This window comes from Schistocerca nitens, chromosome 4, assembly GCF_023898315.1.
Source record: "Schistocerca nitens isolate TAMUIC-IGC-003100 chromosome 4, iqSchNite1.1, whole genome shotgun sequence".
In the NCBI taxonomy this organism is placed as follows: domain Eukaryota; kingdom Metazoa; phylum Arthropoda; class Insecta; order Orthoptera; family Acrididae; genus Schistocerca; species Schistocerca nitens.
In genome coordinates, this window is record NC_064617.1 from 154,663,577 (window position 1) to 154,689,842 (window position 26,266).

General features: G+C 38.4%; 1 protein-coding gene across 3 annotated transcripts in view; it reads left to right on the forward strand.

Moving 5' to 3' along the window:
- The window catches only part of LOC126251768 (TATA element modulatory factor), a 181,768-nt gene that overhangs the window by 80,508 nt on the left and 74,994 nt on the right, over positions 1–26,266 (forward strand). For all 3 annotated transcript variants that reach the window (XM_049952388.1, XM_049952390.1, XM_049952389.1), the window contains exon 9: positions 12,843–12,946. In XM_049952388.1, the coding sequence (XP_049808345.1) occupies positions 12,843–12,946 (104 nt within the window). The remainder of the gene's footprint in view (positions 1–12,842; positions 12,947–26,266) is intronic.

Below are 26,266 nucleotides of genomic sequence, written 5' to 3' on the forward strand. Positions count from 1 at the left end.
TGCTGTCTCTGGGAAACTTAAGATTTCAATCAACTTCTTGTAAGGCAGACAAACAGGTAGAAATTGCCAATAGTGTCTGCCATGACATTAAGTGGTCTGGACCAAATGGTATGCAAATGAATCTCAAGTTATGGGAACACCCCTGCCGACTCTTGTTTCCTTAGCAGTAATTCATAGCAATCCACATGCACCAAAAATAAGATAACCCAACACAAGCCCTGCTCTCCATAATGCCAACTCAAATCTGGAACAATTGTAACGCATTGTATTAGGCACAATATAGAAGGTAGTAACAAATGACTTCTCGGAGGACAACCACACTCTGAGGCTAACACTAAAATATCAGTGGACACCTTAGGATAAAGGAACAACTAACCAGCATGGGAAGGTGCAGGCCATTCACAAAAGTTCAGCAATATTTTATTGCACTGATAAATCTTATAATTCAGCTACCTGACCAAAACACATTTCACTGAATTTTAACTACGGAAAATCCAGGATGCACTGTAAAAATGTTATGAAAAGGATATTTGCTACTCACCATGTAGAGGAGATGCTGAGTCACAGATTGGCACAACAAAAAGACTGTCACAAAATAAGCTTTTGGCCCACAAGACCTTTGTCAAAAATAGATTGCACACACACACACACACACACACACACACACACACACACACATATGACTGCAGTCTCAGCTGAATCCACACTACTGACAAAAACCTTGTGGGCCAAACACTTATTTTGTGACAGTCTTTTTGTTGTGCCTATCTGTGACTCAGCATCTCCACTATGTGGTGAGTAGCAACTATCCTTTTCGTAATGTTGTTCCACTGAATTCTCTTATTCCATCTTTTCAAGCATAAAAATAGAGCATTGCTCTTGTATGTTAAAAATGGAAACTCTTCAATTCAGATTTACGGCTAAACAACACAAAGTAGGTTCAGTATAAATAATAAAAAAGATAAATTCCTTATAACCCTAGTCAAAGTGAATGGCATAATTTCAAAAACATTTTTAATCAATAAGGGAAGGCTCTTTGGCATATTGAAGATACTGGTATGGAAAAATAATAAAATACCATTTCACAACTGAGCATTACATCAACATTAAGACTTTTTATGTTAAAAAAGCCAAACTTCAGACGGGGAAACAACAGAAGGAGCAGCCCAAGTTTTAATAAGATGGAAAGCAATGGGCACTACTGGGTAAATTAATGCCCGATTGCTGTGAGGTAGAAACTCGACTTATAAAGGGTGCTGTAGCAAACCAGGGAGCCATAATGTCTCAGATGCTGCAGTAAGATGGGAAGCAGCACGCCACCCGCATGCATGTATACAGACGACACGGACCAGCTATGCCCAGTGGACTGGCAGGTAACAAAATATGATCCTGGAGCAGCGCCTACAAAGGCTCAGAAGGCTGAGAGAAAACAAGCAAAAATATAAGTCATGCATAATAATAATAGAAAATATGAAAATGCTCAGGCCAATCAAACCTTATATGTAACAACCAGCAATTTACAAATGAATTATTAATGATTAACTGATTAATCTGACAATAAAATATAACGATTTAATGTAATAGTCACACACAACCCTCAGTCACATTAACTGAAGTGGCCTAGAAGGTAACAGGCAAATCCTGAGGGCTAGCGCTCAGACAACTACTGTCTTAATCGTTTTTTTTAAACAATAAATATTAATTTTCCTGAAAGGGTAAATCTCATCAGAGTAATGGAAACCAATTGTGCAAAGAGCCAAAATTCACTGAGCCTCTAGCATTTGCTTACCACAGCTGTAGACAATTTTATAGTCGCTACGTCAGTCAGGGAAGCACCAACTTCCAATACAGATCAGGGACAAATTGAAATGAAAGGAAATTTTAAAATACACAAATGTGTGACACTCAAATAATGTCAAACAGAGACATGAAATGGTAAATACATTCTCGAAACAGAGTGATGGAGAAACAGAGGCAATCCAGCATAGTGGGAGCAATCTCAACACAGGAGCACTTGCATCAATCAAGTAACAAGTACCTTGCTCGCAAGGGCAGCACATACAACATTAGAAAAGGAACAGCACTCCAACACCCATATCAGCAACTACGCCTTCTTAATGCAGGGTAAATTGACTGTGTCAACATTAGGTGCAAGTACGAGGGGTGACCTAAAAGTAACCGTAATTGTAATGCTGCACATCGTGTACTTTTAGTAGCAGGTTGTGCCGCCAGAGGGTTGTAGTAGGAGCTCTGCTGAGTCATTCTGCCACACGGCATCACCCAACAGTGAGAAGCATGGTTTCTTTGGCAGTTCTTTGAGTGTGCGTACAGTGCAGACGTGACACGAGGAAATGGCTAGTTCTTACGAACAACGTGCGGCAGTGAAGTTTTGTTTCTTTCTCGGCAAGAACGCAGCAGAAACTGTTGCCATGATTCAGACAGCCTACAAAGACCATGCTCTTAATAAAATGCAAGTGTACGAATGTTTTTCTCGGTTTAAAAAGGGAGAAATGGTGGTTGAAGATCAGCCCCGTTCTGGTCGACCTTCAACTGCTCGAAGCAAAGACAACATCGATAAAATCCATGATCTCATCAGTGAAGATCGACGCAGGACAATTGACCAACTCGAGAACTTATCCGGGTTGTCCTGGAGCTCAGTCCAGTACATCTTGACCATCGATTTGGGGATGCGAAGAGAGGCAGCAAAATTTGTGCCGAAGCTTCTTACCAGAGATTAAAAGGGATCGTCACGTTCAAGCCTGTATCGAAATGAAGGACGCGTTCAAAGATGATCCACATTTTTTAAACAAAATCATTACAGGTGATGAGTCATGGTGCTATGGGAACGATCCAGAAAGTAAACAACAGTCATCACAGTGGAAGTCACCTGGCTCACCTCGACCAAAAAAAGCTCAAAAAGTGAAATGTGAAATGGAATGTGAAAACAATGTTGATCTCTTTATTTTTTTTTTACATCAAAGGGATCGTACACTCTGAATTTGTCCCTGAAAACCAGACAGTAAACCAAAAATTTTATTTGGAGGTTGTGAAACGGCTTCGCAGAAGTTTGTCGCGAAAACGTCCAGTTTTGTGGGATTCTGACGTGTGGTTCCTGCATCACGACAACGCTCCCACGCACACGGCTCTCAGCGTTCGCCAGTTTTTGGCCTCAACGAAGACTACCACCTTGACCCACGCGCCCTATTCACAGGATTTAGCACCCACGGACTTCTTCCTATTCCCGAGGATGAAAAGAGACTTGAGAGGGAAGCGTTTTGCGAATGTGAAAGACATAAAATGCAATGTCATAAAAGTGCTAGCAGGTATCAAACAGGACGAATTTAAAAGGTGCTTCGAACACTGGAATGAACGTTTGGACAAGTGTATTAATGCTAATGGAGAGTACTTCGAAGGAGATTCAGGTTGTATTTGAAAACAATTAAGTATATGCTTTCTAGAAAGAAATTCTGGTTATTTTTGGGTCCCCCCTCGTATTGCTGACCAACACGACTTTAACAATAACCAGCTGCATTTTGAAGATTTTGTTCCAGAGATCAAAAGATACTGGCCTTCCAAAGCAATCTTAATGCTTGACATGCTTGTTCACTCCCTGATGAGGAAGAGTTACAGTGTGGCAGCATTTGTGCACTGTTCTTACCTCCTAACATGATGGGTTTAGCCTATGGACCTAGCCCAAAAAAAAAAAAAGAAAAAAAAATGTGGGGGGGGGGGCATTGTCATCATTTGCTTTAGACGCCTGTACAAATGACAGAAGATGAAAGAACCATCAAAAAATTTCTAAAAAAGAAAAACTGTGACAAAAGATGTAGTTTACTGGATAGCCAATTAATGGTCCGAAATAAAGGGAAAGACACTAAAAATGTCTTGGAACCAGATTTTATGGAATGAAATGGATATCTAGAGTACAGACAAAAATGACCTAGCCTTGGCAAAACTGATGGAAAAAGCTTGCTGGATGTGAAAATGCGAAAGCGGGTGGTGTTTAAGAATGTGATGAACTGTTTGAAGTGACCAATCTTGCAATTGTTGAAACACTTATTGAATCCACAGAAGACAGTGATGATGGGGAATTGCCTGAAGAATTGTACCAGTGATCACTTATGCAAAGGATTTTGCAGCACTATCTGCGTTGCATTACAGCAAGCAGAAGCTACTCCAATTGACACCATGCTTGTTAGAAGATGATGCAACATTGCATTTAAAAAATGAGGTTCTGTTTTAAAATGAAAGACTAAGGACAATTTTTTTAAAAATGTAACTTATATTTTTGCAACTTGGAATTGTGTACCAATGTATGTACATGTAACACAGGTTTGTACTACACCTTTTTTATTTATTTTTTTAATCATTATTGCACTCATTAAACATTTAATCATTATTTACCCATGGATTTTGTGATATTTCCATGTTATCCACTGTTTTTGTAATTCAAGGTAGCCTCAGCCCTAATTAACTTGAATTACTGGGGTTCTACTGTAGTAAAATGCTGCTCTGTAGGTGTGTAACAGGTTACAGTTGCAACATGGAAGTGGAGATTGACTTAAAAATTACATTTTTGGGTGTTCTTGTCTACAAATGGAAAGATGGCACTCTGGGATATAACATTTACAACAAATCTAGATGTACTGACCAGTATCTGCGTGCAGTTAGCAGTCATCCTCTTTACCAATACACTGTGGCACATGCGATCCTGGTGCAAAGAGTGGCTTCCACATTATCTGGTGTGGAAAGCTTACTATAGGACACTGAACACCTACAGCCTGTATTTAAGTGGAACTGATTCTCTAAGAAGCAGATCCATCAGGCCTAGAGTTCAGACCATCACTGGAAGTAAGCAAGATGAGTTTACATCAGTTGCTCTCTTACCATATGCTGGGAAAGTTTCGGCTGAAATAGGGATAATTTTAAGAAATTGTAACACCGAGACTGTGTTTTATCCACCACCCAAAGTTAGTGCCCTTTTGAGTTCTGTTAATCCCTTAACTTAAAACCCTGAGTTATCTCATTTTTATTATTTTAACAGAAACTTAAAATCCCGAGTGTAAGCGAGCAACTTACGAACAGATCTCTGGAAAAGTAAAAACCACTTATATCCACTTCAGCTCTGATAGTTAAGTGTGCAGCCACTAGAGAGCATCTGGTACTACATTTGTAGCCTGGCTGTCATGTTTTGGTTGAGGTGGTTTCCACTCAATGTCATCTTTACCATCTGCAGCTTTGGATACTTGGTAACAAAGTGAATGCTTTCAGAAAAGGATGGATATAGTGTTCCTGAGTTTGACATTGAATTTAGCACCTCAGAAAGGGAAGAAGAATGTGATGTTACTTCATTAGAGACTGAAGGGATGACAGTTTGTCAGTTGAGTGACAAGTGGTCGCCAGTGGTAGTAGATAAATACATCGACTGTGCTCCAGCCAGTTCCTCCAAGATTTATGTTCATGGGATACTGTTGTGAAACACATGGTTGGCCTTCAAAGCTACACAGAAACTAAAAAATGACTTCAAATTTCTGGATATTTTAGTCAAAGTCCAGTGCACGAGTATATTTGGGATTTTATTATCGGCGATCTTCAGAATTTAGTAACTCACTATTTTGAGCTTTAAAAGCTGTCTTTATATGTTTATATATAATTTTGTTCATTATAAGACTTTTTTTTATAAGAACAAATACTTTTTGGAATATAATTTGGAAAAAAATCGTTTAGGAGTTGAAGATGAATTGCGGCTGAGGGAACCCAGTGTACACGAGATTCCATGCACTGCTGTAAGGCACATATTGGTCAAACTATTCGTGCTATTGGGGATAGGTGTGTAGAACATTGCTGCTGCACAAGATTATGATAACCAAAAAAAAAAAATCCACTGTGGTGGAGCACTTCTTAACTAAGGAACACTAAATGAAGTACGATGAGAAACATGTTGTTGCTGCCGCTTCTCGTGTCTGGATTGTGTTCTAATGGAATCAATTGAAGTTAAGCTGGCTGATAATGTTATTAATAAGAACAAGATCTATCCTCTGAATAAACTGCACAGACCTGCTTTTAAATGTGATATTCTCAGTCAGCAGAAGAATTCGGAGATTAGCTGTGGCAGTCATACTTTGTTTTTGTTTGTCTTCACCAAAATGGCACAACTAATATCTTTTGCCGGAAAGCAGCACTAATAACACGAGGGTACTCTGCGATGGCTTGGTTGATTTGCCATCCATAAATATTAATTACAGTATTTACCTAAGTAAAAAGACGGCTGTGTCGCCCGAAGAAGACACAGCCAGGGCAAAAGCACCTCAGGCACAAAGATGCTGGTGCCAGTGCCATAGAGACTTGTCACTGATGCAAGTTCCACCAGCACCATGGGCGGCGCTGAAGATATCGACTTTGCCTCGGCCAATTGCAAGCCGAGTTCAACCGACCGATGACCGGATGACAGTGGACAGAAGCCTACCTGTAAGATAGAAGAGCAGCTTATCATCCAGGGCTGACTTAGACAGGGAACGTCATTTAGTGAACTCATAGAAGTGAACAGACAGTTGTTGTAAATTGTGTTTGCTGCGTGCTGTGAAGTTCACACACAATTGTTTGCACTTAACCATTGATGGCCTTTTGGCGTGTTATATTACAAGCAGTGTTGCAGACTTCATTATTCAACGAGTCACAAAGATAAGTAAACTTTTTGTGTGACTTTGTTATTAATTTGTATGAGTGTTGTAGAACCTTCATTCTCCTATTCTGTCACCGGACCCTGGGTCATAGCTGTGTAATGGTGGCAGGGAGAAATTGTCTTACTGGTGTACTGTACCAAAAGCCATTTCACGAACTCACAAACTCGGCCTACCATAACAACAGCGGCAACTCGGCTTCCGCAGCAGTGGCAACGAGGCCTTTACAAAATTGGTGATGAGGGTTTACAAAAAAGACAACTGTGAATATAACATGACACTTTTTTTTAAAAAAAAAAAAAAAAAAAAAAGAGGCTCTTTGAGAAAATTTTGTTTTTAACATGTTTGGACTAATCAAAATTATGAACACTTTCATGGTATAAATTATCTGCCACAAAAAGTTAACATTTTACAAATTCTAAACTTGTGCCATTTATTGATTTTCTACATTTTGATAATATAAGGGGAAATAAAATAAACAAAAAGAAATTATTTGCATTAATTTTAATCTTCAGTTCCTTCTTTGCTTACTGTTTGAGCCAGCTACCCGTGGTATTACTATTAGTATCTGAGATAATAGTTTCACCTAATCAGTGAGCGGCAGGAAAAGAGGCAGTGTATTCCCACATATGTGCAGCAATGAAATTTATATAATCTTGGTTGTCGCAAATATTTGGCTGTTAAGTACGTCATGATTTCTGAGGTATCATTTAGGCTGGGACCTCATTGCACAGCTGAAATAGCAGGTAGTTAAATGAGAACACAATTCTCTCTCTCTCTCTCTCTCTCTCTCTCTCTCTTCCCCCCCCCCCCCCCCCCCTTTCTCACCAAACTCATAGTGGATTTTGTGTCTGTACTGATGTGAGAATATGGCAATATTTTCCTTTGTCTCTTGTTCCAAACATGCCATTTGCCTGTTGCTCTCTCACTGACTGCATAGAACCAACAGGTGACACATCACTTTCTTTCCTGTCATACTTCACAGTGAGCATTAACAGGATTACTGCAAAAAACACTTCAGCATGCCAATCGCCACCATCAAGACTTCTATTGCCTCCTGCAGAAATGTGTAGTATTATCGATTATTTGTCTAATTTTAAGGTCAGTTCAGTTTACACAACAAATGGAAAGGCAGCTAACTCAAAAGGGGTTTCAGTTATGATCTTTTTTTCATCACTGCTGTGAAAATAGCTAAAGAAAAATAGTGGTAAAATTACATTTTACTCAATTAAGCTAATTAACAAGTGTTATTACTTTTGTAACAACTTTCTCCATTCAGTCCTGAAAAGCAATTAATAATAATTCATTGTTAAAAAAGGAACAGCATCTGTGCAGTGCAAAGAGGTTAAAATAGATTCTAACTCCCTTGATGCACTGTCGTGGAACTCGTGCTTAACATCTGTGGGCTGCACAGCAGATGCAGTGCCATGCTGTTGGCTTCATCATTCTGGCCTGTTGTTGGTTTGGTCTACGTTGTACCAGAAGCATAGTATGGATCAGTTTTCTCAGGCGCAACAGCGGCCAATCTATGTTGAAAGCAAACTCTTCTGAAAGAAAGAATTCAGTATATTAAATAATAGTCAATGAGAACAAACCATAGTCAAATTAGACATTGTCTGTGATTGCACCAGTGGCAGAAGTACGAGTGCTAGTGTCAGCAATTTTGTGACACTACAGAACCTTACCGGATTCTTCAAAATAAATCTTTACAAGACCTCAGTTGACAAATTTTAATCTGTAAATGTACTAATATTTTGATAATGTAAGACAACCCTGTATTTTTCAAGTGACAAAGTTGGGGAAAAGCCTCATCTTACAATTAAGTAAATATGATAAACAGGCACCACCTTTAAGGAGCGGAATTTGAATAGTAGTCTTTATTATATTTATATAACCAGTGATCTTGTAGACTCCTAAAAAAGCTTATGATTGCATCCACAGATCTTCAGTGTAGAACTAACTGAGAAACGCAGCATTAAATACTGTAGAACGAAAGCAAACTAGTGCTTTTCATTTATTATAATGTTATTCTACCAAGAACCGATGGAAGATTCAGTTAACATGTATAAAAACTTGCTCAGCTGAACTGTGCCATTTCCTATCAAAATTTCTGCTTTATGATATTACATTGGAGAGAAGTAACTTTAAGCCTTGTACCATTACACAATTTCAGTGGGTTCAGATTTCACAACAAAGTAATTCGAAAGCCATTCTTCAAATTAATTTTGTGTGATGAAAGGTTGGGTGTGCTAAAAGAGTTTAAAAATTGGTCTGGATAATTGGTAGAATCGTAATTGGTAGAATCATCCATTCATTCTGTTAATAGAGATGTACTCAACATTTTCTTCCTCAGCATGAGTAAGTATGTAAGAGTTAGTTCTAGGAGGTTCATCGTTTCGAGGTATCAATATAGGCCTTTCACAAAGCCATAGATTTTCATGAGTTGTTTTGTGCATTTACCATATTCCATCTATTCCTACATACATCACATGTCACTTGGTGTACATTGGAGAAACATGCAGGAAGTTTAAAACAAGATATTCAGAACATCTCAGAGCTCTGGAGAGTAACAGGTCCCATAGCACATTTGCAGGTCACATAATAGCCCTCAACTATAACCCAATCACAATAGGAAAAGATTTAAAAATATTAAAATCCAGCCACAGCCTAAACCATAAACTAGCAATAGAGTAAAACTTCAATGTACAGAAGGCAGTGGCACTAGCAGAAGGAAAACAGGTTATAAATGAATACACTAAATTCATATCTGAATTTTTTAGCTCAGTTCCTGTGCTTGCAGAAAAATAATAATGAATTAAGTATGGGTCCATCTTTTTGCAAGTACGGTAAACAAATTATTGTTTTGTTTTACCACCCAAACATGTTTCACCACAGTTATGCCATCCTCAGTGGTATCTTTTTTTTATTTTCATGAAAATACATATGTAGGGATTATCTTTAGGTTAGGAAATACGGTCCATCAGATTTTGTTGTTATTTATATTGTATATGCACTTTACCTTTTGTTGTACATTGTGTGTGTCCTGTGGCTGGCAACCAAAATCAGCCACAGGTCTAAATGAATACTCCATGTCATCTGCAAACATTAGGTGTGTTAGAAAATTGTCTGCATTAAATTTTTGTTTATTATCCAATCTTTAAAATGTAGTTCTGGTAAAATCTGTGGCATATGTCCATTTTTGGCCTTACCGTTGTACTATATGGTTAGTCCTGAGCTGTGATAAATTTGTTTTGTGTGCCAGTTGTGTTTTTGTATAGGTGGGCTGAAACGTTGGTAAAAGTTTTGTGAAGCTTAGATATGACGAACTATTTCATGTAGTTTGTTATTCGTGGATTATGTTTTATATTTTGAAATGGTTTACTCACATTTTCTCTTGCTCGTTTGTAAATACGATGTCTTGCTTGTTGACAGCAGTACTTTTCTCTTGCTCATTTGTAAATACTGTGTCTTGCTTGCTAGAGGTAATCTATATAAAAGTGAAACTTAGTGAAATCAAACTTTTCAGTTGGATGGCATTCAGTATCATATTGCTCCACCCAGTCCATTGCAATATGCTTGATTTCTCTTTGGTGTGTTGTCCACAAGGGAGTCAGATTGTAGCTCTTCAAACCTGCCCCACTCTTTGATGGTGGTCCTCGTCAAGTCATCCAGTGTGTGAGGAGGCTTCCTGGGTTGATCCATTGCAAGTTTCGACTGGTCCTAAGAATGCTGAATCAGGTTCATGTCAGCTTTACCACAGGCTGTTCCATTTTGTTGATTCCTGGCTTCCAGAGGAAAATGTTAATGATGTGAGTACGGTTTGCTAATACATTATCATCTTGAAGGATGAACCCATCATCTAAATGTTGACATGGGGGCTGGATAGGAGATTGGAGAATACAGTCCCGATAGTTCAGAACTCTCAAATTAACCTCAATAGTGGTGTGAGATGTTAGAGATATGACTGATCCATATCCTTGCTGAACCTGTGGAATATCACGCTGAAGTCCTGCATTGATACACTGTGTGATCAAAAGTGTCCGGACACCTGGCTGAAAATGACTTACAAGTTCATGGCGCCCTCCATCGGTAATGCTGGAATTCAGTATGGTGTTGGCCCACCCTTTGCCTTGATGACAGCTTCCACCCTCGCAGACATACATTCAGTAAGGTGCTGGAAGGTTTCTTGGGGAATGGCAGCCCATTCTTCAGAGTGCTGCACTGAGGAGAGGTATCTATGTCGGTCAGTGAGGCCTGGCATGAAGTAGTCATTCCAAAACATCCCAGAGGTGTTTTATAGGATTCAGGTCAGGACTCTGTGCAGGCCAGTCCATTACAGGGATTTTATTATCGTGTAACTACTCCACCACAGGCCATGCATTATGAACAGGGGCTCGATCGTGTTGAAAGATGCATTCGCCATCCTCGAATTACTCTTCAACAGTGGGAAGCAAGAAGGTGATTAAAACATCAGTGTAGGCCTGTGCTGTGATAGTGCCATGCAAAACAACAAGGGGTGCAAGCCCCCTCCATGAAAAACACGACCACACCATAACACCACCACCTCCGAATTTTACTTTTGGTACTACACACACTGGCAGATGACGTTTACCAGGCATTCGCCAAACCCACACCCTGCCATCAGATCGCCACATTGTGTACCGTGATTTGTCCCTCCACACAACGTTTTTACACTGTTCAATCGTCCAATGTTTACGCTCCTTACGCTAAACGAAGTGTCTTTTAGCACTTACTGGCATGATGTGTGGCTTATGAGCAGCCATTCTACCATGAAATCCAAGTTTTCTCACCTCCCGCCTGACTGTCATAGTACTTGCAGTGGATCCTGATGCAGTTTGGAATTCCTGTGTGATGATCTGGACAGTTGTCTGCCTATTACACATTACGACCCTTCAACTGTCGGCGGTCTCTGTCAGTCAACAGATGAAGTCGGCCAGTACGCTTTTGTGCTGTACATGTCCCTTCACATTTCCACTTCACTGTCACATCAGAAACAGTGGACCTAGGGAGGTTTTGGAGTGGGGAAATCTCGCATGCAGATGCATGACACAAATGACACCCAGTCACCTGACCACATTCAAAGTCCGTGAGTTCCGTGGAGTGCCCCATTCTGCTCTCTCACGATGTCTAATGACTACTGAGGTTGCTGATGTGGAGTACCTGACAGTAAGTGGCAGCACAATGCACATAATATGAAAAATGTATTTTTTTCGGGGTGTCCATATACTTTTGATCACATTGCGTATCTGGCCACCGCTACACTCTTCTAAAATGATTATTGAGCACCACACAAATCCAGTGCTTAGCTGTGAAGAGAACCCAGTGCCATTGATAAAGAGCTCCATTTAATGTGTATACTTGCCCTTCTTCTTTAAGCACAATTTTTTTTTTTTTTTTTTTTTTTTTTTTTTTTTTTTTTTTTTGTGGGGGGGGGGGGGGTTGTAAATTTGTGTGTGATGAACACTTAGAGGCCAAATGATAGCATACTGTCAAAGTTGATGCAGCCAGCCCAGTCGCATTCTTTTTAGGTGTACCTTTAAGTGTACCTATGAGCCATAATTTGTAGGTAACAGTCATCAGCTTGTGTTGCGACAGTGGGGAACCATTATGAAGCAGATCTTAATATTTTTGTGTCACTGTAGCAGCTGGATATTCTTATGATGTTTCTGTGATGTACTCCATTTCAGGTGGCAATTTTTTGTGCTAACAATACTTCTTGCAATAAAGTCACAATGCTCTCACAGCTTAAACATGCAGTGATCCTTTGAGAGATATTAACAGGCTGAACAGCATCTGAAGCACAGCATGCTGTATTGAACTGCAGTAAGAATGCCAGTTTGCTTTCCCTTAGTGACATTGTAACTGTAAATAATGATTTCTTTGATAAAGACATTTTTGAGGAAATCTTTTCAGATAAAAGGGAAAAAAGAAACAAAGGAAGAAATGATGCAAGTCATGAGGGTGGTTTACATGGTGTACGTGTGTTCATGAAAACTTGATTGATTATCTGTTCGCAAAAAGCTTTGAGTTAATTATAACCAACGGAGTAAATTGGTTTCTCTCTCTCTCTCTCTCTCTCTCTCTCTCTCTCTCTCTCTCTCTCTCTCATATAAAAATTCAATAAATTTTCTTTGTTTTTAGAGAGTGGCTGATATGACAGAGATATTGGAGTCAAGGGAGTCAAAATTGATTGAAATAAGCAGGCTAAATATTGAATTGGAGGAGCACAACACAGATTTAAAGAGGTTGGTATGGAAACATATTTACAGAGCTTTTTTCTCTTAGCATGCCCTGGTTATTGATTGCTTACCGAAGATGTTTTAGAAGTTTTGGTGCCCTAATTTTTAATTAGTACACTGGAGCATATAAGACTACAGCTGTAGTGTGCATGAGATTATTTGTTTGAAAGATGAGTGTCAAAAGTGAGAGTTATTTGAAATTTGTTATGTGAAACACATTGATAAACAATTGAAAAAATACCATAAACCATAAAATATTGAATTAATGACATTTAAAAGAGTAAAAAAATATATGCAGTGCAGATAAGAAGAGAACAGCATCTTTTGAAATGTGATGCTATAGTCTAAGGCTTCAACACCATAAGCAGGTTCAAATGGATGTAGTCTGCAGTAGGTAAGCAGAGGTGAAGAGGCCAGCACAGGATTGACTAGCATGAAGAGCTGCATCAAACCAGTCTTTGGACAGAAGACAACAACAACAAAGAAATTTTCCACACTGGTCATTTATATGCTTTTTTAAATTACTTTCTTCTTCGGCAGTAAAGTAAACAATACTCTAAATACCGTGTTGTATTTTACAATTTGATGGTGTCTTTCAGCCATCACTTATTTTATGTATATATCCATCATGCAAAGATTTGCGTTAACAGCTTGCCTAACTATCACAAATATTAAATTACTAATGGTTACAAGTGACAGAAAAGCAGTTTTTTGGGGTAGGGGGCAGAAACGAAAGACATTCAGAGACAGGTTGAAAATGACATTAACATTGATAAAACAGGCAGCCAGGAAGCAAGTTTTAATGCACACAATTCATGCAGGCAGCCTCTGATTGAAACTGAAGATATTCAAAATTTGGCAAAAAAAATTGGGTTCGTCCAGTAGTAATTCAGCCAGTGCACAAAATCGGTTATCCTTATTGCATCAGAATATCTGAGTACTAAGGGGTAAGTGTAATGAGTTGCATATTTGTGTTGAAGAACTAGAGTTGAGCAAATCAGTTGATATAATCTGCCCCACTGAACATCATGTGACCACTGGTATAGATATGCTAAATGTTGCAGGATTCAAGTTCTCTTCTTACTTCTGTAGAGAAAATAAGGAGAAAGGAGGAGTTACTTTATTTGTCATAAACTTTTTTTTATTTCAGGAATACTGGTATTAAAAAATTTTGCTCAGAGCAGCACTTAGAATCTTGTGCAACTGAAGTAGTATTTAATAATTAATCCTTTATAATAGTAGGTATATACACAGCACATTCAGGAAACTGAAACCTCTTCATGAAAAATATGGATGCTTTGTTGTCCCATCTCACAGTTAAAAACAAGGAAATAGCACTTGCTGGTGATTTTTAATGTGGATTTATTGAAAAGCTCTGCCAGTGAACAATTATCGCAATAAGTAACACTGTCATTCAATTTAATTCCTACAGTGAACTTTGCAACTAGGGCATGTAAATGCCCTGAAACTGCTATTGATAATATCTTTGTAGACTAAGATAGGAAAATAAGGTCATATCACAAAACCAATATAAATGGGCTATCTGATAATAATGTGGAGCATGTTGTGTTAATGTAAGGAATCTATTAAATCTGAGTACAGGATGGTAAAAAATCACTCAAAAATTGAGAATTTTAGAAGATTTCTCAGAGACATAAACTGGATAGATGCTTACAATACTATTTATTGGTGACTCCATGGAGTGTGATCGTTTCTTAGCTTTGGTTACTGATACCAGTGCCTATGAGTTCAATTTGTACACCACAGCACTGAAGATGATCACTATGTGATTGAAAATCAGTTTTGCTATTAATAAACCATCAATATTACGGCCAATGCTGACCTTTCTTCTGATTTAAGCTTACAATACTTCTGGCTCAAATGGAAAATACAAAGCATTCATTAATAAAGTTACTTGCTCTTTTGAAAAAATTTTTCCCCTAAAGGTAAGTCAAACAGAAGTCTAAAAATAAGCCAGGGATTACACAATAATACAGATATCATATGGGACAAAAAACAGACTGTATCTACTATCTAGGAACAGCTCTGATGTTAGCATTGTAATGCATTACAAAGAAAACTGTGAAATATTGAAGCAAGTAATCCAGAAATGTAAGCAGCTTTATTATGAGAAAAAGATAATTACATCACGAAACAAAATAAAATCTATATGGGATATAGTGACAGGTGGGACCAAAACAGAAGAGGAACAGATAGCTCTAAAAATGAGACATTGGTAACAAGTGCATGTAGTTTTGCGTACCTCCTAAACAAGTACTTTGTTTCTGTTACTGACAGCTTGGGGTTGTCAGGTTCTGTAAACAGTGCAACGGAGTATCTGCGACCAGTCTTTACAAATAACTTCAGTAAAATGGAAATGACACATCTCCCAAAAAAGTAGCATTCATCATAAAATCCTTAAAATCTAAGCATTCTAGTGGTTATGATAACATATCAACAAAGTTAATCAAAGAGTGCTTATGCAATTTGAGCTCTATCTTAAGTTATTTGTGTAATCAATCTCTTATTAGCAGAACAGAACATTTCCAGAGTGGCTAAAATATGCTGAAGTTAAACTTATTTACAAAAGGGGGGGGGGGGGGGTAAATAGTTACCACCAAACTATCAACCAATTTCACTTTTGCGGGCTTTTTGAAAAATATTTGAAAAGGTTGTTTTCAAGTGTCTTCTTAAGCATCCGGCAGCAAATAATATATTGTCCAAGTCACAGTTTTTGTTTGTTAAGGGTTCTGATATAGAGAAAGCTATTTACACATACAGTGAGAATGTACTCAATTCATTAGATAACAAATTAGAGGCTACAGGCATTTTCTGTGACATGTCAAAAGCCTTCGACTGTGGGAATCACAGTATTCCCTAAGTAAATTATAATATTATGGTGTCACCGGCAGTGCTGCGAACTGATTTGAGGCTTATCTAATTAACAGGAAATAAAGAGTGTTGTTGAGGAATACCTGTGCAATAAGCAGTCAGTCTTCATCTGATTGGGACTTAATTACATGTGGTGTTCCTCAAGATACCATGTTGGGTCCATTGCCTTTTCTTGTGTACGTTAATGATCTCTTGTCTGTTACATTGCCAGATACTAAGTTTGTTTTGTTTGCAGATCATACTAACATTGTAATAAGTAGCAAGTCAAGTACAGATTTAGAAATAGCTGCTAATCAAATTTTCACTAACATTAATAAATGATTTAAAGCTAATTCACTGTCAGTAAACTTTGAAAAAACCCACTATATGCAGTTAAGAACCTGTAAGAGATTTCCTCCTAGCATGTGTATAATGTATGAAGACATATAGATTGAAGAGGTTGACAGTGTAAAATTTCTGGGATTACAGCTCAATAATAAATTCAGTTGGAAAGGGAAAACTACAGAATTGCTGAAACGGCTAAACAAATCTGTATTTGCAGTGAGAATGTCAGATGTAAGAGAGATTCATATAAAAAGATTGCATTCTTATGTCATACGGGATCATATCCTGGGTAACTCATCAAACTGAGCAAAAGTTTTTAGCTTGCAAAAGTACGTAATAAGAATCATTTGTGGTGTAAATTCAAGAACATCATGTTGAAACCTGTTCAAGGAACTTCGTATTTAACTGATGCTTCTCACAAGGGAACCTCCCCATCGCACCCCCCTCAGATTTAGTTATAAATTGACACAGTGGATAGGCCTTGAAAAACTGAACACAGATCAATCGAGAAAACAGGAAGAAGTTGTGTGGAACTATGAAAAAATAAGCAAAATATACAAACTGAGTAGTCCATGTGCAAGATAGGCAACATAAAGGAGAATGTTAGCTGATGAGCGCCATGGTCTCGTGGTTAGAGTGAGCAACTGCGGAACGAAAGGTCCTTGGTTCGAGTCCTCCCTCGAGTGAAAATTTTACTTTCTTTATTTTCGCAAAGTTACGATCTGTCCGTTCATTCATTGACGTCTCTGTTCACTGTAATAAGTTTAGTGTCTGTGTTTTGCGACCGCACCGCAAAACCGTGCGATTAGTAGACGAAAGGACGTGCCTCTCCAATAGGAACCGAAAACATTTGATCGCAAGGTCATAGGTCAACCGATTCCTCCACAGGAAAACACGTCTGATATATTCTTTACGACACTGGTGACGGCAGGTGCGTCACATGACAGGAATATGTTGTCGACCCACCTAACTTGCACACTTGGCGAATGGGTAAAAAGATTCTTCTACCTTGCCCGATTTAGGTTTTCTTGTGGATGTGATAATCACTCCCAAAAAAGTCATGAAAACATAAGAGTTTGTCACATAAACTGCATCAAATGAATGCAACAGTTTCAGAGTCGCACAGTTTTCCCTGTGCTCTGTCAAAACATATGTTTTTTACGTTTTCAAATGTTTCCGTGCGTAGACCGTCAAATTCTGTATATGTCCAAGCAAATCTGAACATGTCCTGGAATTTTGGAGAGCGAAGTTGATTATGTGTGAGTGCCTGAACTTTGATAATTATCTGAAAATAAAAAATTAAAATTTTCACCCGAGAGAAGATTTGAACCAAGGACCTGTCGTTCCACAGCTGCTCACGCTAACCACGGGACCACGACGCTCGTAAGCCAACAGTCTCCTTGATGTTGCCTACCTTGCGCATGGACTACTCAGTTTGTATATTTTGCTTATTTTTTTTCATAGTTCCACACAACTTCTTCCTGTTTTCTCGATTGATCTGTGTTCAGTTTTTCAAGGCCTATCCCTGTGCCAACTTATAACTAAATCTGAGGGGGGTGCGATGGGGAGGTTCCCTTGACAGTATATTTATTCCTTGATGAAATTTGTTGCAAGTAATATATACCTACTTCCAACCAATGGCTCAATACATAGTATCAATATTAGGAATAAGAACAATCTACATAAAGACATTAAAAACCTTATCTTGGTCCAAAAAGGGGTCCGATATTCAGGAACACACATTTTCAATAAATTGCCAGCAGCCATTAAAAACTTGGTTTCAGACAAAGCACAGTTTAAACAGTGTTTGAAAGACTATTTGATAGGCAGCATTTTCTACTCCATAGACAAAAATCTTTACAGGGAGTGTTAGAACAGCTTAAGTAAAAATGTCTGTTAGATTTCAGTTTTGACAGCACTTGGTCACAAAGTGCATAACTGTGTTTCATTCTGACAGTCTATTAACTCTGTAAATATTAGCAGTTCCAGTTTACTGTAATGTATTCACATATTTTTTGCAATCTCGTGACAAATTATCAGGGTATTGAGTATTACAAGGGTGGTTTGAAAAGTTCTTGGAACTTCTCCTTGTAGGTTAATGCAATGTGCACGTGGTCCAATGAAGTTCCAGTGCCTTGATCCCATTTCAAAAGTGAGTTTCCTCCAGGCCTGCAAAATAGTTGTCAACTCCAGTTATCAATTCTTCGTTTGAAGTGAATTTTCATCCACCAAGAAAAATTTTCAGTTTTGGGAAGAGATGGAAGTCTGACGGAGCCATATCAGGTGAATAAGGTGGGTGTGGCAACAATTCATGCCTTAGTTCATGTAATTTTGCCATGTCCATTCTCATGGGTTTTTGATCCAGCATCAAGAGTCGCTGCACCCATATTGCAGATAATTTTTTCATTTCTAATTCTTCAGTTAAAATGTGATATATTTTTTCAGATTACATCTGGCAAGTGTGAGCAATTTCACACACTTTCAATTGGCGATCCTCCATGACCATTTTGTGCACTTTTGCAATGATTTCTGGAGTAGTGATACATCTTGGCCAACCTCTGTATGGATCATCATCTAAGCTCTCCCGACCAAATTTAAATTCATTTGTCCACATGGCAACAGTTGAATATGTAGGAGCAGAGACCCCCAGTGTATTCTGGAAATCGGCATGAATGTCCTTTACTTTCATACATTTCTTTACGAAGTACTTAATCACTGCTCGAATTTCAATATTTTCCATCTTCACAAATCACTAAACAGCAACAACAACAGCGCCACGTCACCGCCACAGCTCTCTTCCAAGAGCACTGACATGGCAAGTGTTTACAGGCAACGGTCCAACGAATATCAAGTGAACAACTCGTTGCGCTAGCTCTGACCTCTCGTAGTGATTCTGAGAACTTTTCAAACCACCCTCTTATATTAAAATGTTTTATTTTTTTATGTTATACTTTCTGACTTCTTCCACACCCATGAGAATCATCTCATTTTTGGGTCTATGGAATGAAAACGGAATCTAATCTAAGAAAATCTCCAGGCCTCAAGGGTAGCCTAGATGACACCATTGAGATGCGACATAATTTTTTTTTTTTTTTTAATGTATGATATATTCATGTTAAAACATGCACCTCAGAAACTGTCTGAGTAGTTAGATTACAGTGAGAGTTCAAGGAAATGGTATTGTGGTAAATGGACATTCATTGTTAAGTTTTTTTGTTTGATGATTTTTTAAAGGACTGACTCAATAACGATTCTCAAGCAGCGTCAGTTAACTTTTGGGAATCAGCTGCCGAGAAGAGTATTCTGAGTTCATTTTTAGAATTTTTTCTGGTTGTGCTCTCATGAGCAATGAATGGTTGACCAGAATCAGCTTTTGTTCTAAAATCGTCAGTTTTGTGCACAGTGTGATTGAAGATAATTGACATGTGAGCTACATTGAGATAGACATGTCCATAGGTATAGTGAAAACTACAGTACATTCAGTTTTGCATGAACATTTAGTTGTGAAAAGGATGGATTCCACACAATTTGAATGAACCTCAAAAACATACATTCATATGACCCAGAAACTAAACAGCAATCTGTTATTTTGGTGTTCCAAGATGAACCGAAATAAACAAAAGTGACTTGTTCATGAAGCCCTCCGAAGAAAATGTTCACTTGTTTGATGGCATCAGGACAGTTACATTAGAGGATCAAAGAACAGTTAATGCTGAATTGTGTACAACAATTTCTTTACCACCAGTCAACCATAAAATCACATCATTCTCCTCATGACAATGCCAGCTGCCACACACCAATCAGTTTATAGCTTCACAAAGAAAAATCATGAAATTAATGTCTCATTACCTGGACTCACTTGATTTATCACGTAATCATTTCTTTTTGTTTCCTTCTGTCAAACAAAAAACTTGTGGACACTGATTTGAAACACTTTAGGAAGGTGTGGAATCCTTCTTGAACCTTGTTTTCGAGGGGGGGGGGGGGGGGGGGAATGTTTCTAGAGTTTGTTCAAACACATACTTAAGTGTATAAATTTATAAGAGGAAGTTCTTGAAAAACAATAAAGCAATCTGTACTGAATTTTTTTAATGTTTTTCCCAAAATTTAAAAGGTAGCCCTCGTACTGACTGGTACAGGTCTGATGCAACAGTCACAGGTTTGAATAGAAATGGTGCTAAAGCAGCACCTTGATACAGGTGTCATTGGATACTTTTGAAACATCTTTCTATGTCCAAATCTGCATATGTACTTCACAAGCCAACCCTCAGAGAACAATGAAGTGTACCTGTAGTTTCATGGCATGAGGGTCCACAGCCTTGCCATAATTTCTGAATGCTAAACCATTTTAAATATCTACCATTGTCTGAGGTGACTTTTATTGTATCAAGTGTTGCCTTACATTACCGTCCAGTTTTGGCCCAATGGTCATTTTCAAATGCCACCAAAGGAAAAAGGTAAAACACTTTTTCAACATTGTTACATTTTGCACATTATAACTGCTGTTACACTACTCACAACTGCACCAGTGATAGTCTGCCCCACATTTAAAAACTATTTAGTTCTACTTGGGAACAGGGACTTGTTTCCACACAGACATTCTTTGAGCATTGCCTGTTTACGCATATATAAATATGTTAAACAAGGACTAGGTGCCCTTTGTCAACAGCACTCCTCTGTGCAGTATGTGATGTGAAAAACTAGATGTGCAGATTTTCAACACATGCCTCTGTGTGTGTGTGTGTGTGTGTGTGTGTGTGTCAAGACACAACTGTAAGTACTGTAAAAGCAACTACAATACGCAAAATATAATGATGTCGGAAAAGTTTTTTACTTTTTCCTTTTGTTGGTATTGTTATTGTTGACATTTGAAAATAACCACAGGCCAAAGCTGGCATTAAGTGGAGGGTACATTTTCTTTTCCCATTTCAGTATGGAACAGGGGGAAAGTGACTGTAAATATACTTGGCTGTGCACTCTAACTCTTTTATCTTAATCTCATGATCCCTACACCAGATACACACTGGTGGTAACAGAATTATCACATGAACTTTCTTAAATTCCAGTTCATTCAATTTATCCAGTTTGCTTTCTTGAGAACATTATCACCTTTTTAAAACTGGTCACACCAATGTCTTGCATGCAGTTTGGATTACAAGCGTACTGTACAACCACAGAAACCTTTCAACAAGTATTTGGATATCGCTTCTGCGACAGATTCACTCATACTATTTGCTTTTTTCATTTATTTTTCAATAATGTCAGAGTTTTTTGTTTCTGTTTGTGTTCCATCATATTCAGAACTTCAGTAAAGCACATTCTTTATGGTCATCGCCTTTTTTTCCATCCTTCAAGAACACTAATCTTTGTAAACACTCAAATTTATTTGATGTTATTACAGTTACCTGCATTAAGTACCATTTACATCTGTTTTCCTTTGTTATTTTCGTGAATTTTATCTCATTTTTCAGTATTAGAAAAAAAGTCACTTCCCCTTTTGTACCCCAAACTATCAAATGGCGTACTGCTTTGCAATTGCCAGACATGTATGGGAACTGGATATACCCTCTGATCACCTACTCTCACCTCTTTGTCCATATCATCCTCCTCCACTCTTCGTCCATATCATCCTCCTCCACTCTTCATCCATCTCTTCCTCCTCCCCCTCCTCTGTGTCCATCACCTTTTTCTCCATCTCTTTGTCCACATCCTCCTGCATCCCATCTCTCATCTCTCTCCATCTCCTCCTACATCCTCACTTTGTCAATCTCCTCCTTCCCCATTCCATTTCCACCCTCTCCCTGACCTTGAGTGTTGTTTATTGTTGCTGTAAATTCAGATTCTATAGTAGTATGTGAATCAAACCTGATAAATCATGAATACAACTTTCCTATTTTCTGTGAAAACCAACTGTGAGGAAGAAAACTAAATAGCACAATGTTGTGTAGGCTACACCATTCTTGTTTTAAATATGCATACATGCAATGAGGTGACAAAAAGTCATGTATAGTGATATGCACATATACAGGTGACAGGAAGAGGTTTTGGGAATCAGCAGACTTTGAACATGGAACTGTAGTTGGAGCTAGACGCATGGGATGTTCCATTTCGGAAATGGTTAGAGAATTCAATATTCCGAAATCCCTAGTGTCAAGAGTGTGCCAAGGATACCAAATTTCAGACATTACTTCTCACTATGGACAACACAATGTTTGATGGCATTCACTTAATAACCGAGAGAAGCAGCATTTGCATAGAGTTGTCAGTGCTAACATGGTGTGAAATAACCACAGAAATCAATGAGGGATGTATGATGAACTTATCTGTTAGGACACTATATCGAAAGTTGGTGTTAATGGGCTATGGCAGCAGACAACTCACACGAGTACCTTTGCCAACAGCACGACATTGCCTGGAGTGCCTCTTTGGGGCTCGTGATTATACAGGTTGGGCCCTACAGTGTGTTTAAAATTAGTTGCAACTTTTGACATGTGGCCCCCTGCAGGGGATGTGACACCATTGCCCAGGTGACACCAATGTCGAGCCAACTTTCCCTACCACACCGCTAGCAATTTGGTTGGTAAAGCACCCCTGTTGAAATGGTGTGGAAAAACCGAACAGTGTTGAAGTGTTCTGCAGCCATCAGTTATTGTGAACAAGTGTTTTGTGTTGGCATTGCATTAATAACAACAGTGCAGCACGTCTGAAAAAGAGGTATGCATTAAAAGTTGTTGTCCAAGAACATGTTCACCAGATGTGAAGATAACGTTCTGCTGCAAAATAGTCCTTCATATTCAACAATAGTAACGGACAATGCGCATACCACTCTGTTGTGATTGATAGTGCCCCAACAATGCAGTGGAGGAAAGCAGATATATTGCTATGGGTAGAAGGAAATGGTCTATTGGATAAAGTTGAACATAGCTTGTATAAGGCATAGTTAATGGAACTTGTAGCGCTGTGCAATCCAAACACTCGATGCTGCCAGATCGACAAACTAGCTAATGCTAAAGGGCATAATTTAATCAGACTTCCTCTGTATCATGCTCTTTTAAATCCAACACAGAATGTATGTGCCTAGTGAAAAATAATGTAGCAAAAAACAACAAGAAATTTACTCTCAGTGAAGTTGAAAAACTGACAAAAGAAGCCATTGCAACTGCTACACCACAGAACTAGTCTCAAGTTCTCAGCCGCATCAAGAAGGTAGTTGAGGAAAGGGATTCATGAAGGACTGTGATGAGTTTTGAGGAATATGTAACTTCTCTTGTTGCTGTTTTAAAATCGGGCTTCTTTTGCCAAAAAACTGCGGTGTCACTAACTTTCTGATGCAGCTGGAAAAGAAATTGCAACACAATCTTGAAACAGTATAATATTAAACTAGCAACTGAGGGCAAGACAGGCCAATAATTTATGAAAAAGGCCATGTTTCGTATAAAAATTAGTGTGAAATATCTTCACTTATATTGTTGCAAAACCCACAGCAATTCTCGTTTCACCAGCTATCGATGATCCTTAAAAATTACATTATTTCATTGAAAAAAATCTGTAGGTGCTTCAATATCACAGTAGATTGGGAAGTTTCACATATTAATCATATGTCAAAATGCTCTCCTCTTTGCGTGCTATCATTTGCCAAAATCTCGTTTTGATATTTCAGACCTTTTATGAGATACAAAGGATTTGTGAATATTTCATTCTGCATTCGTGACAGTGCGCTCTTCACATACATTCCATTTTCTCGAGACTGAGACAGTTAGCTATATCCATCCAAGTTTAAAGAATAATGCAATATGTTATCTACATTTCATAAGCAGCAACACATGATGTAACATGCACCAAACAGAAATTCATAGCGACCATTATTTTTCACTGCAAACTTTAAGAATTTCGTTTAGTAGTTTACCTGCTATCAAAATATCGCAGTAACTATGGCCATTAGCAATATCAGAGGCAGTTCAACATTAAGCTGATGAAATAAGCTACAAGATTTGTGAGAATCAGACTTTTTACTCAATAGTTTCTTTAAAATCGTTTGAGAAAGCTAGCTGATCTGCTGGCTTGCGCAGCTTGCTGTTCGTGCAGGCAAGCGAGCCTGACAGGTTCCGCACCAAGTAGGCCTGGCATTATCGTCACCAGCTGACACACCCAGCACATGCTGGCAACTACATTCACTCTGCTCACTCTGTACTGAACTGTCAAAAGTCGCAACTAATTGTAAACTTACTATAGGCAACTGGAAAACCAAGAGCTTGTCAGATGAGTCCCGATTTCAGTTGGTAAGTGCTGATGACAGGGTTCATATGTGGACTCAGTTGTCAACAAGACAAGCTGGTAGTGGCCCCAGAATTGTGTGGGCTGTGTACATGGAAGGGACTGGGTCCTCTGGTCCAACTGAACTGATCATCAACTGGTTTTGCCAGTAACCTTCACCTCATTTGAACATTTATTAAGAGTATCATGTGATTATGTGAAGTAAATCGGTCAACAACTTTTTGAGATTTTTGATAACAACATTAAATGATGACTTGTCTTTATATAATAGCATAGATAAGCTCTCTAGGCTTTAACCCAATTTCCAAATGTTTGTTTAACATTTCTGAAACCAACTTGATGTCTCTTACTATTTTCATGCAATTTCGTCTGTGTGGGTGATGATTAAAAAACGTGTACACTGTGGAAACTTTTTCTTTCCCATAAAGAATTCCACAAGAGTGTCTTCTGTGATTCCAGCCCACAGCCATTTCTGCTTCCATTCTATTTCCAACAATACAGTATTCAGATTATTGAGCTTAATAAGGCTTTTGTCTTCCTTGATTCTTCCAGTAACCTATTTCATCATACATTTGTCAGTCAATTCTTCTTCATGTCGACTTGGTGGCATATGTGCCTGGTTTATAATTGTATCCCTAAATTTTATCTTCATTACAAACAAAATTATTCTCTCAATGGGCAGAATACATAATTTTAGTTGTTTCAAAAGGAAAATTTACTTGAGAAAACTATAAAATTACAAAGTGACGAAATGACTGTCTTCAGTAAGTGAAATTCCAAGTGCTGCCAGTAGATGCTTGTATTCCTGTAAATAGAAAAAAGCATTCTAGCTTTCAAAATTCTTAGTTTGTCCTTTAGGGAGGAAAGAGGGATAGGTTGGAGGTGATTAGAAAGAAAGTAGGAGTGGGTCACTCGGACACTAATTTGAGAGGGACCTGTCTGTTGTGAAGACAAAGTGAGATGAATGGGAAGGTGTCATAGGGGGGTGAGGTCAAAGTAAGAGAATCAGAGTCTCTAAGGGATCAGAGTGTAGTGAATGGAAGAGAAATGAGAACCGAAAGAAATATTATAATCAAGAGCTAAAGAGAAAGTGGGTGCAAAGATGGAAAAAAATGAAAACAGAAAGGGGGTGGCGTTTTGCATGAAGTTAGGAAAGTAACACAGTAAATTATTGAGTATGTGAATAAATAAATACAAAAACAAGGGATGAAGGAGATAGTGGGATTAAGCCCATGAGGGTGGGAGGATGTGATGATATGTTGGAGAGAATGTTCCTAAATCTGGAATTCGCCAAAACAGTATAGAGTGGTAAAATCCAGATGGCCTTTGTGGTGTTTCAGTGTCTTGAGATCCCTTGATTCATGCTGTTCAGCAACTGGACATTGGCTATTTCCAAAGTGGACATTTCTTGTGTGTCCATACACAATCTCAACTGGTTTAGTGGGAGTCGTTACTTCATAAAAAGCAGGCAGTGAACACAGTTGTCAAACAGTAGGAATTATTTCACATGTTGCTCTACCTTTGATGTACAAGTTTCAGTGGTGATGATGGAGTAAGTGTTAGCGACTAGGTGCTTGGACCAAGTTTTACTGCAGTAGTGGGAACCTTGGAGTGGAGATATGGTCTGTAAATGTCATATGGTTTGCCAGGAATGTTACGAATGTGACAGAGGACAACTGTGAGTGATATGGGAAGAATTGGGGAGATACGACCTATCTTCAAGGCTTGGCCTGTGAAAGCAATAGCCCTGACGGAATAATGTATGGAGGCATTTGACGCTTGAGTGAAGCTGTGTACTTACAGATGTTTTGAAAGTAGGAGTTGTATTTGTTGGGG